The following is a 16,203-nucleotide window of genomic DNA, read 5'->3' on the forward strand; positions in this document are numbered from 1 at the left end:
TGTATTTTATCTGGCCACAATGGAATAAAACTAGGTATCACAGCAATAAAAACACAGAAAATATAGTTATGGAAATTGAATAGCACACTATAGAATGATACATTGACCAATGGAGAAATAAAATACATGGGGCATGCGCATACAATCAGAGATGGGCTGGAGCAATGCTTTAACAGGTTAAGGTGTTTGCTGCCCAGCCTGATGACCTGAGTTTGATCCCTGGGACCTACATCCTGGAAGGAAAGCATCAGTTCCTAAAAGTTTTCTTCTGACTTCTACACATGCATATGCTGCAGAAAAACCTACCACCCCCAACAACAGTAGATAGGGGGGAGACAGTCAAGATCAGAGCAGAAAGTAATGAAACAGAAATGAAAGAACCACACACACACACACACACACACACACACACACACACACACATACACACACTCACTCTGAAATGAAGAGTTGGTACTTTGAAAAGAAAAAATACCACATTTTTTATTTTTAAATTTGTGTGTGTGTCTATTTCTGTGTGCTTGAATGTAAGACATGGTACATGTGTGGAGGTCAAAGTACAGCTTGCAGAAGTTGCTTCTCTTCTTCCACCTTGTGGGTTCCAGGGACTGAAGTTAGGTCATTAGTGTTAGCAGCAAATGCCTTGACCCAGTGAGCCATCCTGCCAGCACTACCAAGTAGATTTCTTTTCTTTGGTGCTTCAGTAATACCCTGCTGTCAGCGAAGGTCTAGGAGATCCCCTTAGGGATGGAATGCTTTGCAGCTGGTGACTCCCAGACTTTACATCCAAGGCTCCCATCCTTCCCAAGTCCTGCCAAGGATATTGGGGTCTGTGGCCTGGTCCACCAAGCACTTCACTTGAGTCTCTTCGGAAAGTCCACTCTCTGGCTCTTGTGCACGAATGTTGTGGTCTTTGTTTCCTCGGGCTACAGCTATGTAACTCCCAAAGACAGGTGAGTCTTCATGGCCTAGACGTAACTCGTCACTGGAAACACAGACAACAAATGATTTCGTACTCCTGGTTATCCTTTACAAATATTCTACCATCACTTATACATTTTTTTCTTCCTGTCATTCAAAACTTTGAATTCAGAGTTTGGATTGGTGGGAAAATAAAACATGAATAATATAATTACTAACACTTCTTTGGAAATTTATTATTTTTTTACATTCCATTGTTTGGAAATCTCTGTTCAGGTCTAAGGTTTCACACAGCAATTGCACTATTTTGTATGCCCACCATAAATGTGGTTCTCCACATCTCTGCTCACACTTCTTCTGTCTTATCTGGAAGCTGTGACTACACACAGGATGCAGAATTTCACTTACACTTCCTTAACTAGCAATGTTCAGTGTCACAGTCAAATTCAATCAGGAAGACCAACTTAATTTTTTTTTTCTAAGCACTTTACATTTAAGTCTGATACAGTTTGAACTAATTTTTCCAAGTAATGTGAGACAGGGCTGTAATTTCACTTGCTTGCTAACACCCACCAATCACTGGATAGACCTGGCACTCTTACCAAAAATCAAGTCAATTACAGAGTATATCTTACTGCTGCTTAGAACTGAAGTTTAAATTTCTTACTTCCTAGGAATAATACCCATAAATCTCCATGTGGTTTAGATTTCAATTAAAAAAATTTAAAAAGTCAATGCAGCTCAGAATACTATCTGAGAAGTCCACATGGTGTTCTTCGCATTGAGATAAATAGCAGTGCTCATCAGGACCAAATGGGTAAATATAAATTCTAAGCCTCCGCATATGAGTAACAATATTATGGCATGCCATTGGTGCTGGCTGTACAGAAGCACAAGGACGGATGACACAGGTATGAGCCACAGTCCTCAAAAGCCTGGGTTTGGAGTGGTAAGCCTCCCTAAAATACACTTTCCCATGTGCACAGTGAAGAGTGTCACACTGCTCTCACAGGTCTGAAGTGCTTCTGAACACGCACTGATTCTGTGTTCTCACTCAACAGTCTTACCAAGTTATAACTGCTGGGTTGGCCCCTGCTAACTTCCTCTTAGCATAGCGGATTTTCTGCTGAGGGTACCAATTCTCTTCTGTTACACTTATATCTTGAATCCACGATCCTCCTTTTTTCAGCATTTTCTGTTCATCACTCTAAAGGGAAAACATAATTTTCTCTATGTATTATAACAGTATATACAATTATATTAAAAAACATTAAATCAAGTAATGATCCTAGAACTAAGATCTAAAACTGGAACAGCTCTACAGCTTTCTAGACAGATTCTGATGTGGCATATGTGACCATGACCACGTGATGCAGAGAAGTGAGAACGAGAGGTTTAATGCTTTTGGGGGCATATTCTGGATAACCTTTCATTCAAACAGTGCTATCTGTTCTTATGATCAAGGAAGAATTCACACAGAATAATTTCTATATCAAAGTTTTTGATGGGGGCTGGAGAGATGGTTCAAGGACCAAGAGCACTTGGTGTTCTTACAGAGGACCAGGGTTCAGTTCCTAAAAAACACATGATGGCTTACAACCTACTGTAAGCTCCAATTCCAGGGGCTCTAACACCCTCTTCTGGCCTCTGCAGGCACTGAATGCAAATGGTAAACTTATATACATGCAAAGTACCCATAAAAAACTAAATATTTTTGTAAAAAATTCTAGCTTGGGAGGAGGATGGCTGTAATTCCAGGAATCAAGAGATTGAGGCAAGACTCCCTCGAGTTCCAGAACAGCCTGGGCTATATGGTGAGTTCTAGTATAGCTTAGACTACAGAGTAAAGCCCTGTTTATGATTAAGACAATAACAACAACAAGAAGTTGTGTGTGAAGAGAGAACTCCGACTTACTGTTACCAGTGGGTCCATACTGTCACCCCCCAGTTAGTATCAAACAACATAATAATAAGTTTTCTCTAAATAAGTGTTTGCTTTTTATCTGATTTTTTAGGTTAGTTTTGAGAAATGTAATCAAAATAATCTAAGTATTTTAGTAAATACAACTTGATGTATTCATCATACAAAGGAAACATGGGTGTATCTATACAAAACCAACATGTACCTTCCAATAAAAGAAGGGTTCCTTCACAAAAACGTCCATGGTGTCAGTGAGCAGATCTGCACGTGAGCGGAAAGCCCTCAATGCATACACCATGACAGCACACACAAAACTTGTTTCTTTCATTGGCAACATGAGACTGACAAATTGTCGTGTTAGACGAAAAGGCATCAACTCAGGGACTGGAAGACACTAAACAAGAGAAAAAAGTATATTTAAGTAAATACATTGTGCTCAATAGTTTTATGTCAACTTGACCCAAACTAATGTCATCTGAAAGGAGGGAACCTCAATTAAGAAAATGCCTTTAGCCGGGCGTTGGTGGCGCACGCCTTTAATCCCAGTACTCGGGAGGCAGAGGCAGGCGGATCTCTGTGAGTTCGAGGCCAGCCTGGTCTACAAGAGCTAGTTCCAGGACAGCCTCCAAAGCCACAGAGAAACCCCGTCTCGAAAAACCAAAAAAAAAAAAAAAAAAGAAAAGAAAAAAAGAAAATGCCTTAATAAGACTGGGTGTAGGCAAGCCTGTAGGGAATTTTCTTAATTAGTGATTGATGGGGAAGGGCCCAGCCATTGTGGATGGTGCCATCCTGGACTGTTGGTCCTGGACTCTACAAGAAAGCAGACTAAGCAAGTCATGAGGAGCAAGGCTGTAAGCAACACTCCTCCATGGCCTCTGTATAAACTCCTGCCTCTACGTTCCTATCCTGTTTGAGCTCCTGTTCTGGTTCCCCCAATGATGGACACCAATATGAAGTCAAATAACCCCTTTCCTCCCCAACTTGATTTTGGTCATGGTGTTTTATCACAGAAATAGTAACCCTAACTAGGATAGAAGTTGGTACCAGGATATGGAGGCCTTTGGAATTTTGGGCTAGAAAAGCAACTGAGTGTTAAGAGCTCAATGGTTTATTCTATAGGAGCCTGGAAGATAAGAATGAAGAGAGCAGTGCAGATGATGGAGGCCTGACATGTGACATGGCCATTTGGGCTAAGAATCTGTGGTTCTGGTTAGCAGGGGCTAAAAAAATCAGCTGTGATTAACAAGAGACTAGAACCACTAAAGTTAAACCTTTGTTTAACTAGGACAATTGATGTTGGTCAGCTTGAGTTAAGAAATTGGTGACTAAGAAGAGAACAGCATCTGCCATGAGGGGGGCCAATGGAGGACAGCTACAGCTCCACCCCAGGACTCTCCTCTGGGGTGGGCAGAGACCAACCTCGAGCCCACCCAGTTGGGTACCATTATGGTGAGCCTGGATGCTGGGCCACCACTTAGGACCATGTCTGGGTGTGAGGGATGTGCCCCCACAGGTGCCATGCCTTTCCAAGAGGCTTCTGTTGCCACACCAGGTCCACAGTGATATCCAGGGCCAAACTTCTGCTGAGGGCTGTCTGGATCTGTGGTCCTGCAGCAGCTTGGAGCTGTGTTGATATCAGTGGCTCTCACTGCCACTGAGGGCTCTGCAGAGGCTTATAGTCTAGGCTGACACTTGAGGCTATGATGGTATTTGAAAGTCATGTGGCCATTGGGGCCGTACAGATCTGGATAGCTTGTGCTGCCACTTGGGGCTATGGTGACATCCAGACCTGAACTGTGGCTGAGGGCCATGTCTGGGTCCATGGCCCTACCACAGCCAGGGTCTGCATTGTTACCATTGAAAGTGGAATGGATGCCCAGAGGCAAGGCTGCCACCTGGGGACATGTAGGCACTTGACTGCCAAGCTGTCACTGGGGCTATGCTGTTCTGGATGACTTGCAATGCCAGCTAGGTTGAGGGTGATATTATTTGTTTCTTCAAAAAGTATCATGTTTCAGGATCAAGTCACCCAAACCAACTTTACCCATCATTCCTTCTTTAATTAATTTCTGGAGGTGTTATAAAGTCACATGGTGTCATGGCTCATCTTGGCTGTCAACTTGACTACACCTGGAATCAACTAAAACCCAAGCTGCTGGGGTTAGGGATTTTCTTGATTGGATCATTTGAGGTGAGAAGACATACTAACTCTGGGCCATACCTGGGGTCTGCCTAGCTAAAGGAAGTAAAAGAAAAAAATTTCAGGTTTTGCCCATTTGCTGTGGGTCTCGTTGCTGAGGCATTCTCTGCTGGTATTAGAATCTACATCTCTGGGATTCCAACACAGACTGAAGACTAGCGGCTCTGCAGAAATCTTCCAGGACTCTAGCACCTGACTAAGACTGCTGAGACATCTTTTGGACTGAACAACTACTGGATTCTTGGCCTTTCTATCAGGAGACAGCCTTTGTTGAACTAGCTGAACCACAGCTTAAAGTCAATCTAATAAATTCCATGTATACATTCAGTCAGTTCTGTGCCTTTAGAGAACCCTGACTAATACATACTCCATTTTTAGATCAGCAGTGAGAGTAAAGGACAACATACCTGAGTAGCTGATCCAAATGCATGTCCAAAGTCAATTCCAATCACGCTGCCTGTCTCCAACGCTACCATGAAATTGTTCAGATGTCTGTCTCCAATACCAAGGAGCCAGTGGCTGATACACAACAGTGCATGAGAGCTGGCAAAGTGAGAACGTAGCGCCAGGAAGGCCTCAGGGGTGGTGCTTATCTTTACAAAGGCCCGCCTAGGAAAGAGATAAACCACGTATAGTTTTTGCCATGCACTACTGTTTGTGACGTCACAAACATACTTACTTTAAGAGGTCAGCTGGCACTTTATTTTCCCTTTTCCTAAAAGCCATGACTGTTTCTGTACGATTAGCTCGTCTGTGATTTAAGACAAACATTTCATTAGAACAAATTTCTGGTGAATTTAAAATTTAAATTATTTATACTAAACTATAATATCACTTAGGCAGAGCAGGTGGATCTATGTGAGATCCAGGACAGCCAGAGATACATAATGAGACCTTGTCTCAAAAAGTAAAACCCCTCCCCAAACAGAAAAAATATTATTAACAAATAGCTACGTTTTGATGATACCTGGGGCAAAATTTATTCTTTTCTTCCTTCTCTCATTTCCCAGTGCTAGAGAAGCTAGAACCTCACACAATCTAAGCCAGTGCTCTAACCACTGAGCTACATCCCTGGCCAATCTGATGTAAAATTTTCAAGACTCAAAAGTATGCACTTTTAGAAGAACAAACATATGTAAATCAAAATCAAACTTACTCATACATTACCACATAGGCTCCAATATCACTTTTCTTAGATATTTTTATTAGCCAGTCTTTATATTCATGAATTGGTGCCTTGGGATCACTAGCAAATGGGGAAAAAGGAATTAGAATTGAGGAGGTATTCTGCATGGCAAAGAACATTGACAATTTATTAAAAAACAGTGAAGATTAAGTACAACTTTTAATATGCCATTATTCATTCCTAATTGACTCTATCCAAGATAAAGTCCAGCAACTTCCTTATACAAAAACTCAAGCACAATCAAGTCAGGTACAAAATATTTCCCTCTTTATACAGAGAAAAATAAAATGTTAAAATAAACACAAAGGTCTGGGACCTAGGCATGTCACCTGAAAGGCATCCTGACTATAATGATATCACTGCCGGCAGGCCTCATTTCACCATAAGCCAAATCTTTCACACAACACACACAAAAATCATTCACAAAACATCTGTTTTTCCTTATTTTTAGACTAGTTCCAGACATTTCTTTTGCACTTTCTGGATACAGATACATATAAAACCCATCTTAGGTATGATGAAGCATTTTCTTAATGTCTGCAAATGCTCATCTTGAATCTGAAAAGCCTTTAGTAACATAGCACTTGTGCAGGTGACCACACTGTGGTGTGCACACATTTGGCCACTTTCAGTTTGTGCTGTAGCCTTCCCAATGAGCCTGCAGAAATCAAAACAAACAATTACAAGTTGAGAGGCAGGTTGGTAGTATGCATCAGTAATGCCAGTCTGCCACACAGGACCACAAGTCCTGGACCACACACACACACACACACACACACACACACACACACACAGAGAGAGAGAAAAAAAAGTCAGCATGTGCTTTAAATTTCAGTGCAGGCAGATCTCTACACATTTCCAAGGTAACATAGCCACACACTACCTGCTATAAGCCACTTTCTCCTCTTTAGACATATTACTCAAAAGAAGGTCCTTCAAGGTCATGGTATTTTCAATCCATTCAATTAATCCTAATCTGAAAAATAAAACACAATGTTTACAAATAAGTGCAAACCCCAATTGCTCCTTCTGCATCAGAAAAAATGTTCTAAAGAATGATAGTAAAATAGGTTTCTTCCTATCCAATCCATACTTTCTCACTGATGTTCACAGGTAAATCTAGTTGAGTTCTGTCCATGAGACACTTCTAATACCCACAAACCCACTTTTAGACTCAGCCAGGGTGGGAAATATGCTCCTCCCCTGCAGACACAGGTTCACTCAGGCCATACCTGCAGGTCATGGGCACGACTCGATAAGTCCTTAACTGCATGTTTCTCTGACTACAGGCAGCATCCTGAGCGAGGATGGCATTCATGACCTCAAAGAGCTGCTCAATGCGCTGGTCCTGACGGAGGTCCTCGCCACCTTTTACCAGGAAGGGGTACTCCTTTTCATCATGGCCTCGAATAACAATGCGCTTTGGTTTCCTCAAAGAGGCCATTACTTTTACCTTTAAATATTAAGAAATTTGTTATTGCTGCTTTAAAAAAAATCTTGTTATGTCACTTAGCTTAGACTCTAACAGCTAGGCTCATGTGGTCCTTCTACCTACTGAGTGGCTGGAGCTGCAGTGTGTACTACTGCAGCAAAAAAATACTTAAAAGACAGTCTCAGAGTAGCTCACCACACATTTATCAGGGTGGATGCATTCCTCAAAGAAAGACTTCTCCTTGAGGACAAAGTCAGGAGGTATACAAGTAGAATCTGGGCTGTGGGCTTCAGGGCCATCTGTCATCTTTAGGACTGTGCTCAGGAACACTCAATATTCCTGGCTACAGACACTGCCTAAAACTGTGGCGATCCTCCTTAACATGTGATGTTTACCAAAAAGGCTTTTTATAAAATGTTAATTATACACATGGACATATACAACTTATACTTAATTTACTATATTTTTTACATATGGTTGCAATTTAATCACAACATTGCCCCCTCCCCTTTCTCTTTCCAAATCTTCCCATATGCACCTCCCCACTCTCCTTCAAATTCATGGCTTCCATTTTAATCAATTGTTATTACATGCATGTATGTATTTTTATATATAAACATAAATGATTAAGTCCATATGAGCTACTCGTATGTATGTTTTCAGGGCTGACTGCTTTGCACTTAACAATATTCTTAGATACAACTGATATGAAACATGGGAGACATTATCTATAGGAATTTGATCAATATTATAATTTGGGAACAGCATGCTAGTGGGAAGTTGACCAATATACCAAATGTCACAGAGACAAGGATGACAAACACAACATACCCACCCGCTCATCAAATCCAGAGATCCGCACATGATATTCAGGCAATGGTTTGCCCTTGCCATCATATTGGCCTAAAACAAACACAGAGCCTGGCTTAGATACTGTGTGTTATAAAACCTCCATGTTTTAAAACATTTATGCTGATCTAATAAAAAATGCTGATGTAACATGATAGCTTATTTTTTTTTTAATTCAAACTTTTCATTTGAAGAAATCAGCCATAGCCAGGCATGGTGGTGCATGCCTTTAATCCCAGCACTCGGGAGACAAAGGAAAGTGGGTCTCTGTGAGTTCCAGGTCAGCCTGGTCTACACAGCAAGTTCCATGACAGCTAGGATTACACTAAGAAACCCTGTCTCAAGAAAAAAAAATAAAAAAAGTTACAGCCTTATTTTCTTGAAGCTGACAAGTGTACCTGCACAGTTGTCAACAAAAGTGAAGAGACTGCTTCTCTCAAAAGTTTTCTCTTACATTTGCTGAGAGGGGAAAACCAGTCACCAGATTAAAGTGTTCCTTTCTTGGGAAAATTCTAGTTTGGAAACATGGAATAGGAAGAAATTTCTTTGGACAGTTTGCTGCATGTGTCCACCCCCAGTATCACAATCTGTTTTCTGCTCTCTTTCAATGCCTCCCAGAAAGTGCTCTCTTTACACTTGTATTTATTTCTGAAGAAAAGCACTCAAAGCAAGGTAGGAATCAATTACTTGGGATTACTGTAAATATTAAATGAAAACTGAACACTTGCCATGATAAAAATATAGTAAGCTGTACTAATTCATAGTAATTACAGGGTTTCCAAATAATGAAGTGGTTGGGGACAGGACACTGGAGAGATGCCTCAGGAGTTACAAGCATTTGCTCTTCTTCCGGAGAACCCGAGGTTGGTTCCCAGCACCCATGGCAGGTAGCTTACAACACCTGTAACTCTAGATCCAGGAGATAAAACACCCTCTTCTGGTCTGGTCTGTGGGCACTTGCACTCGCATGAATTTACCCCCACAGACACATAACCAAAAATAAATAAATCAAAAATGAAAATTGATGGGCTGGGGAGATTATCTACTGGGTAAAAGTGCTTCTGGCATAAGCATAAATCTCCAGATCTCATGCAGAAGCCAAGTAGGGTAGCTTGAGTTTCTGTGGTCCTAGCTAGTGTTCTTAGGAGAACTGGAAGGCAGAGACAGGAGAATGCACAGATGTACACAGGCTAGCCAGCCTGGTGTATGAAGCAGAAAAAACAAGGTTCTGTTTCTCAAGCAAGGTAGAAAGCAAAGATGAATACCGGGTTGTTCTCTGACTTCCATATGCATGCTATATATAATATATATACCTCTGCATGCACGCGCGCACACACACACACACACACACACACACACACATACACACACACACACACACACACCAGGTTGTTCTGACTTCCATATGCATGGCATGCATAATATATATACCCCTACATACACGCACACACGCACACATGCCAGGATCTCTGTCATTACTTAGAAAACAGGAGTTCTTGCTGCCACATTATTCTCCTTAAGGAGCATTCTTGTCACTATTAGATGTTAACTAACCAGGAATCTCCAGTTCATTTCCTTTGAATGCACTCATCTGGGGGGAGTACTCTTTCAGGTTCCCAGGTGGCTTTGAGTCTTTTCTCATCCTTCCAAGTAGTGAGTTAGTGATATTACGGAAGTCATCGAGCTTCATTGTAGGCAGCTTAGAACCATTATTCCCAAAGCTTTTCTCAAATTCTTTCCCGAAGGCCTGGAAATGAAAAATTTACTATGAAGACCACTGTTTCCTTTGTACATTGGAAAAAGCTCTAAGCTTACAAATATTTCAATACTCTAAAGCATCGAGTGTCCCTTTTGTCTGTGTCTTCTCTTCCTTAGGCAGGTCATTATTAGAATGACTCCTAGTTACAAATTATAATAAGAGCGTCCAAAACACAGGAAAGAGCTGGTCACGTAGCACAGGCCTTTATTCTCAGCACTCGTTGGAGGCGGAGGCTGAGGCGGGGGCTGAGGTGGAGGTGGAGGCGGAGGCAGGTGAATCTCTGAGTTCAAGGATAGCTTGGTTTACATAATGAGTACTTGTCCCCCAGAACAAAACAAAAATACACAAACAAACAAACGAACATGTGAGGTTATCTAATCTCTTTGTGCAATCTGTCTAGTTCTAGTCCTATTTCATTTGAGTAAAAAGAATGGCATGAATAACCAGGAACAAAGTTAAAAACAAAATGAAGGGAAAAATGAAATCAGAACAAATAGTTCATAAGTGTTCTTATGAGCTGAAGAGAAAAGAGAATAAAAGAATGTCATTGGTCTCAGTAAGGATCTACTGAGACACTGCTCTAGATCATAAACCAGTATAAATATTAATATAGTCAATAATTCTAAAAGCAATTATTAGAAATACTTAACCTTGGAATATTATAGTTTTTTAAAACTATTTAAATGAAAATCTTTATGTCAAATAAAAAATAAAGCAAAACTGAAGATGGTCAAGATTTGTAGGCCATCTTTCTTGTTTTGAGATAGAATCCCACAGACTTAGGTCTAACCCTGAGCTTCTGCTTCTCCTGTCCCCACCTCCCAAGTGCTAACCTGATTACTTTTCTTGGGTCAAACTGTCACTACTTTGATAGTTTCTTGTAAGAAAATTGACACAAAAAAGTTATTTCTTCTTTAATTTAGAAACATATTAAAAGTGTAAAATAAAGGACTAGGATACAACTCAGTAACAATATTGTCCAGCACACCCAAGGTGCTAGACTTAGTCCTTGGAACTACATACATCTTAGTATATAAACAAATTCATATATAAACAGTATATAACAAATTTTTAGTGAAGGCTGTGTAGCTGAGCTTGGCAACATCTGGGAGGGTCCATGATGTGCATGGACATACTTTTAGGGCAGGCTTATTGGATCCAGCATGCAGAGACAGGTTTTAAATCCAAAGTAGCTATGGATTTAAAGAGATAGCATGTAGTTTTTCCAACCAAGGCCAATCTCAGTTGAAAAGAAAGGGTACTTGATAGGGTATGTAGCAAACAACTATGGAAATGAAGTCCTTTCACAGGGATGCCTTCAGACCAGAGTTCAAGGAATCCTGAGTCTTGTTCGCTTATTGCTTTCATCCTCCTGTCAGTAAACCATATCCCAACCCACTGATTTTGTTCATAAGCAGGATTCTGTTACATGATTCCAGGTGGGCTCACCTGACACTGTCTAGTACTTTCATATGATAGTGGAAGATGCATGCTCTGGTAACAGACTCCTATGACCTACAAAGCTGGGAACCTGTACTTTTAAAATGTGTGGGCTACTGTTTTAGGAAAACAAAATCCAGATACATCTTTCTTTAACCAATATTCTATAACCATAATTTTGTTAACACTAATCTAAGTATAATTTATTGCCTAATTAAATAACAATTTTTATCTGGATTCACCTGAATATTCAAGAATCAATAGCACATACACAATAGGATACTACCCTCAATGTATGTCAGAAAGCAAAATATAGGAGTTAACGGTGTTTTTAGGATGTCTACCCATGTTTAAGCTAGGAAGACTTGTGTGTTCCTACAGCCATACCTTTATCCAAAGTACACTAGGTATAACCCACAAAAGCAACCTCTACTTAACCAAAGTTATCCTAATCATCTAATTCAAGATGACTGTTTAATACCTGTTTAGATGGGGGAAGAGATAAAAAGGTAACCCAAGCTCCCAGCATGCAAGTTAAAATCAGGAGGCTAAAAGGAAAGGAACAGGTAAAGGGCAAAGTTGCTCTCTGTTCCTGAGGATGTCCCACAAGAACTGCAAATGCCTCCCTCCAAAAGCTGCTGATGGATGTGTAGAACAGCAATTCACAAGACTGAAGAATGTTTGCTGCCGCATGAAAGGACCAACAATGGAATAACATGATACAGGGTGGAAGAGAAAGATCAACAGTGGTAAGAAACTCAGCAATAAAGAATGAAGCATGCTGAATGTGAAAACACGCTAAGTGAAAAAATCTAGAAGTCATTCCTTAAAGATAGAAAGTAGTGTGGTGGTTACCAGGGGCTGGCAGGAGCAGAAATGACAAGTAATTGAATTAGGTTCAGGGATGGCTGCTTTCCATGGTGTTGAATGTAATGACTCCAAACTCTGTAACTATAACAAACACTATTGCACTGGACATCTTTAGTGGATGAACTGTGTGAAGACAGAACTTCTATCCTGATATAACTTCAGTGTAGACAGTGGGCTGGGGAATTGGCAGCAGAAGTGCCAGACTTCTCCTTCATAACCTTTAGTGTCTTGAGGGTTAATGGATGAAGTTAGTTTGGCAGAGCAGAGATAGGGAGGAATAAGCCTAAGAGAAAGGCCTCCATGAGGGGTGAAGAAATCCTGGCTGGTGGACCAGTGAGAAGTGAAAGGCCAAGGAGAAAGGTGAGTGTCCACAAAGCAAAGCAAAGCTGCCACAAGGTCCACTGAAAGCATCTCCCATGTGCACTTCTTGGTAGGGATCCAGCTTAAGTCCTTTCCACCAATCTTCGTAGCCTTCCCTTCTAGTCCATCTCCATTCCTTTGTGATAGTTATCATCAGTAAATATTGCTTATTAATAACTCAATATTAATAGTCTGAATTCCCCAATAAAAAGACAAAGGCTAGCACACTGGATTAGAAAACAGGATCCAACTTTCTTATGTACCCAAGAAATATCTCACAGTAAAAGGATGAAAAAAAGGGATGGAAAAGAAATTCTAGGCAAATGGACCCAAGAAGCAAGCAGGTGTAGCCATTATACTATTGATAAAATAGATTTCAAACCAAAAACTAATCTGGATAGGAAAGGACACTACATAATTAAATGAAAAATCCACCAAAAGGTTATTATAATTGTAAACATCTATCCACCAAACACAAGGTCACCAAGTTCATAAAAGAAACACCACTAAAGCTTATAAATGACATATTGAGGGCAGGCGTTGGTGGTGCACACCTTTAATCCCAGCACTTGGGAGGCAGAGGCAGGCGGAGCTCTGTAGAGTTTGAGACCAGCCTGGTCTACAAGAGCTAGTTCCAGGACAGCCTGGAACTGTTCTGCTACACAGTGAAACCCTGCATCAGAAAACGGAGAACAGAGGATAAATTAGAGAGAATAGGAAAGAAGGGTAAAGGAGGGAACATGGGAAGAGCCAACTAACACTAAAGGTCATTTGAAAAAAAACAGGAAAACAAACTATCTTAGAAGCTTCCCAAAATATATACTTATGTGAGAAGAATGTAAATGGAGTCACCAAATAATAGGAGAGACAATGCTAACTAGGTAACTTATGCCACCAAGTAAAACCTACAGTATTAAGAATGGGTTACATCTTATTAAGTCATTGGCTAAAATGGCCCTAAGGAAACGTGCAAACATCACAGGGTAGCTTATACTCTCCACAAACTGATGGTAAAGCTCTATTGCTGATGACAACATTTATTTAGGTCAGCTCACATGGAAAAGTCAATTTGGTACCTAACTAAAAGCTTTACCCTACTGACTAGTGTTCATGGTACTGGAGAGTACCTTGTACATTAGCAGAGGAGAAAGGGAATCATTAATATTACCCAGCTATAAACCCTGTGATCTACAACAGTGACCTGCCTGCAAGACATACTGTGCAATGGTGGTACAAATGCTATGTAAGCAATCAACTGCTTTTTTTATTGAATTTAAGGACCAATCCATGAGATACAACCCATACATGATACTACCAAAATGGCCAAAAATCTGAGACCAGATAGTCCATGGGTTAGGGGAAAAGCCACTATTATTCTGCTAAAGGAACATAGCAATGAGTCATAATACACACAGATCAGTGCCTCATTCAACCTATATCAAAGAAGCTTCTTTTCACAGTACATAGGAATTATCAGAGACCTTCAGTTGGACAATGTGCAGAGTGGGAAAGATTTTGAAGCATAAAGTCACACATGTCTTTAACAAATCCCTCCCCCAAAGCTCACGGAGATGGATGTGCCAAAGGTGATGGATGACACCAAAGAAACAGTGTCTGCCAGACATAACACAACAGGACTGATATACATATGAACTCAAAGAGACTGTGGTAGCATTACACAGATTGAAGCCAGACAGAGTTCCATCACTAAGTGGAAATGGAAACAGGGTCCCACCCCTAGCCAAAAAGCTCTCTGCAATTGATACCTGCTTGCAAAGGAAAAATTAGTTTTCTTCAATGGAGTCTCACTGGGTAGGTATATCAATCACACTTTAGGGTATGCCCCATGCCCAGCAGTAGATGGCCAACACAAAATTAACTCAATGGTATTTTTTAGGCTTTTTTTATTTTGTTACTTTTATTTATTGATTTTTTTGCTTATTTATTTTGATTTTTGTTTTTGTGTTTTTAAAAGAGAGAGAAAAAGAACAAAGTTCATTGTATAGGCAGGTAGGGAGGATCTTGTAGAAACTAAGAGATGGGAACATATGATCAGCATATATTGCATATAAAAATGTTTCAAAATTAAAAAAAGAAACAAAATAACAGAGAGTACCCCTCACTTCAGGATTTTTTCCAACATTAGAATAACTAAAACACATCTCTCTCTGTCACACTTGTCTGAAATAAAGCTTTTTATAAGTAGTGTTGGTTATACAATCCCTCTGATTTTGGACATCATTTCTGCAATGTCTCTCTGCGCACCCAAACTGATGCCCTAAACTACATGCTTCAGAATACTTATCACCTTATATAAGACAGAAATACTTTCTTGACCCAGTATCTAAATCATCCTGAGAATTAAAAAATACTGAAGTATATGCAATCTTCAGATATCAGAATCTGAGCATGAAGGGAATACAGGAGAAGCCCAAAGTTTTACCTACTGACCTACTTGTCACCACTGAATGGAAACATATTCTAATACTGTATCTTGCAGGGGGCATCATATCTAAAGCAAGCTCACTAACAACAGACAACAGTCAAGACCCAATCAAATGTGAATGGTGCTGATATCATCAAGGCAAGTGTATCTATCCATACCTGTATGAACCTCCTTCTAAATGGCCCCAGGCCTGGAGCCTGAAGGTCACCCAAGGCAGTGTACATCCTTTTATACAGTTTCTCAATATTATTCTTATTTACAGGGTTCTTCTCCAGTTCACATTTTATGTCACCAACCCAGTCCTGTGCCAAAAGAGAAAGAAAACAATTAAGAAAGAAGCTAGACTATACACAAATGCTATCCACATTCATTTTTATTGTTAAAGGCTGTTTTCTTACCTTAAAGAGCATATCAGGATTGGTGAGCTGGTCTAGGGCATTAATAAAACCTTGAATCTCTCCTATTTGATCAAGTTTACTTTTTATCCTACAAAAAAATTACCAGATTTAGGTCAGGCATAGTAGCATATGTCTTTAATCCTAGCACTCAAGAGGTAGAAGGAGGTGGATCTCTGTGAATTCAAGGCCACCCTGGTCTACACAGAATTCCAAGACAGGGAGGGATATATACAGAGACCTGTCTTAAAACACCACTATCGCCGGGTGGTGGTGGCGCACGCCTTTAATCCCAGCACTCGGGAGGCAGAGGCAGGCGGATCTCTGTGAGTTCGAGGCTGGGCTGGACTGATAGCCTCCAAAACAATACAGAGAAACCCTGTCTCGAAAAAAAACCAAAAAAAAAAAACCAAAAACAAACAAA

At 40.4% G+C, this 16,203-nt stretch overlaps 1 protein-coding gene across 4 annotated transcripts in view; it reads right to left on the minus strand.

Annotated features, from left to right (window-relative positions):
- Positions 1 to 457: 457 nt before the first annotated feature.
- Positions 458 to 16,203, minus strand: part of Prkdc (protein kinase, DNA-activated, catalytic subunit) — a 179,701-nt gene continuing 163,955 nt past the window's right edge. For 2 of the 4 annotated variants that reach the window (XM_040751223.1, XM_040751222.1), the window contains 12 exons: positions 15,783 to 15,870; positions 15,543 to 15,686; positions 10,064 to 10,256; positions 8,496 to 8,563; positions 7,461 to 7,681; positions 7,112 to 7,204; positions 6,199 to 6,288; positions 5,722 to 5,793; positions 5,450 to 5,651; positions 3,048 to 3,236; positions 1,989 to 2,128; positions 458 to 985 (listed from right to left, as the gene is read on the minus strand). In XM_040751223.1, the coding sequence (XP_040607157.1) occupies positions 781 to 985; positions 1,989 to 2,128; positions 3,048 to 3,236; positions 5,450 to 5,651; positions 5,722 to 5,793; positions 6,199 to 6,288; positions 7,112 to 7,204; positions 7,461 to 7,681; positions 8,496 to 8,563; positions 10,064 to 10,256; positions 15,543 to 15,686; positions 15,783 to 15,870 (1,705 nt within the window). In that variant the 3' untranslated portion in view covers positions 458 to 780. Of the gene's footprint in view, positions 986 to 1,988; positions 2,129 to 3,047; positions 3,237 to 5,449; positions 5,652 to 5,721; positions 5,794 to 6,198; positions 6,289 to 6,357; positions 6,887 to 7,111; positions 7,205 to 7,460; positions 7,682 to 8,495; positions 8,564 to 10,063; positions 10,257 to 15,542; positions 15,687 to 15,782; positions 15,871 to 16,203 lie in introns of those variants that run through there. The other 2 variants (XM_040751224.1, XR_005879028.1) reach the window with 2 other exon arrangements.

Source organism: Mesocricetus auratus, unplaced genomic scaffold (assembly GCF_017639785.1).
Source record: "Mesocricetus auratus isolate SY011 unplaced genomic scaffold, BCM_Maur_2.0 Super-Scaffold_100008, whole genome shotgun sequence".
Taxonomy (NCBI): Eukaryota; Metazoa; Chordata; class Mammalia; order Rodentia; family Cricetidae; genus Mesocricetus; species Mesocricetus auratus.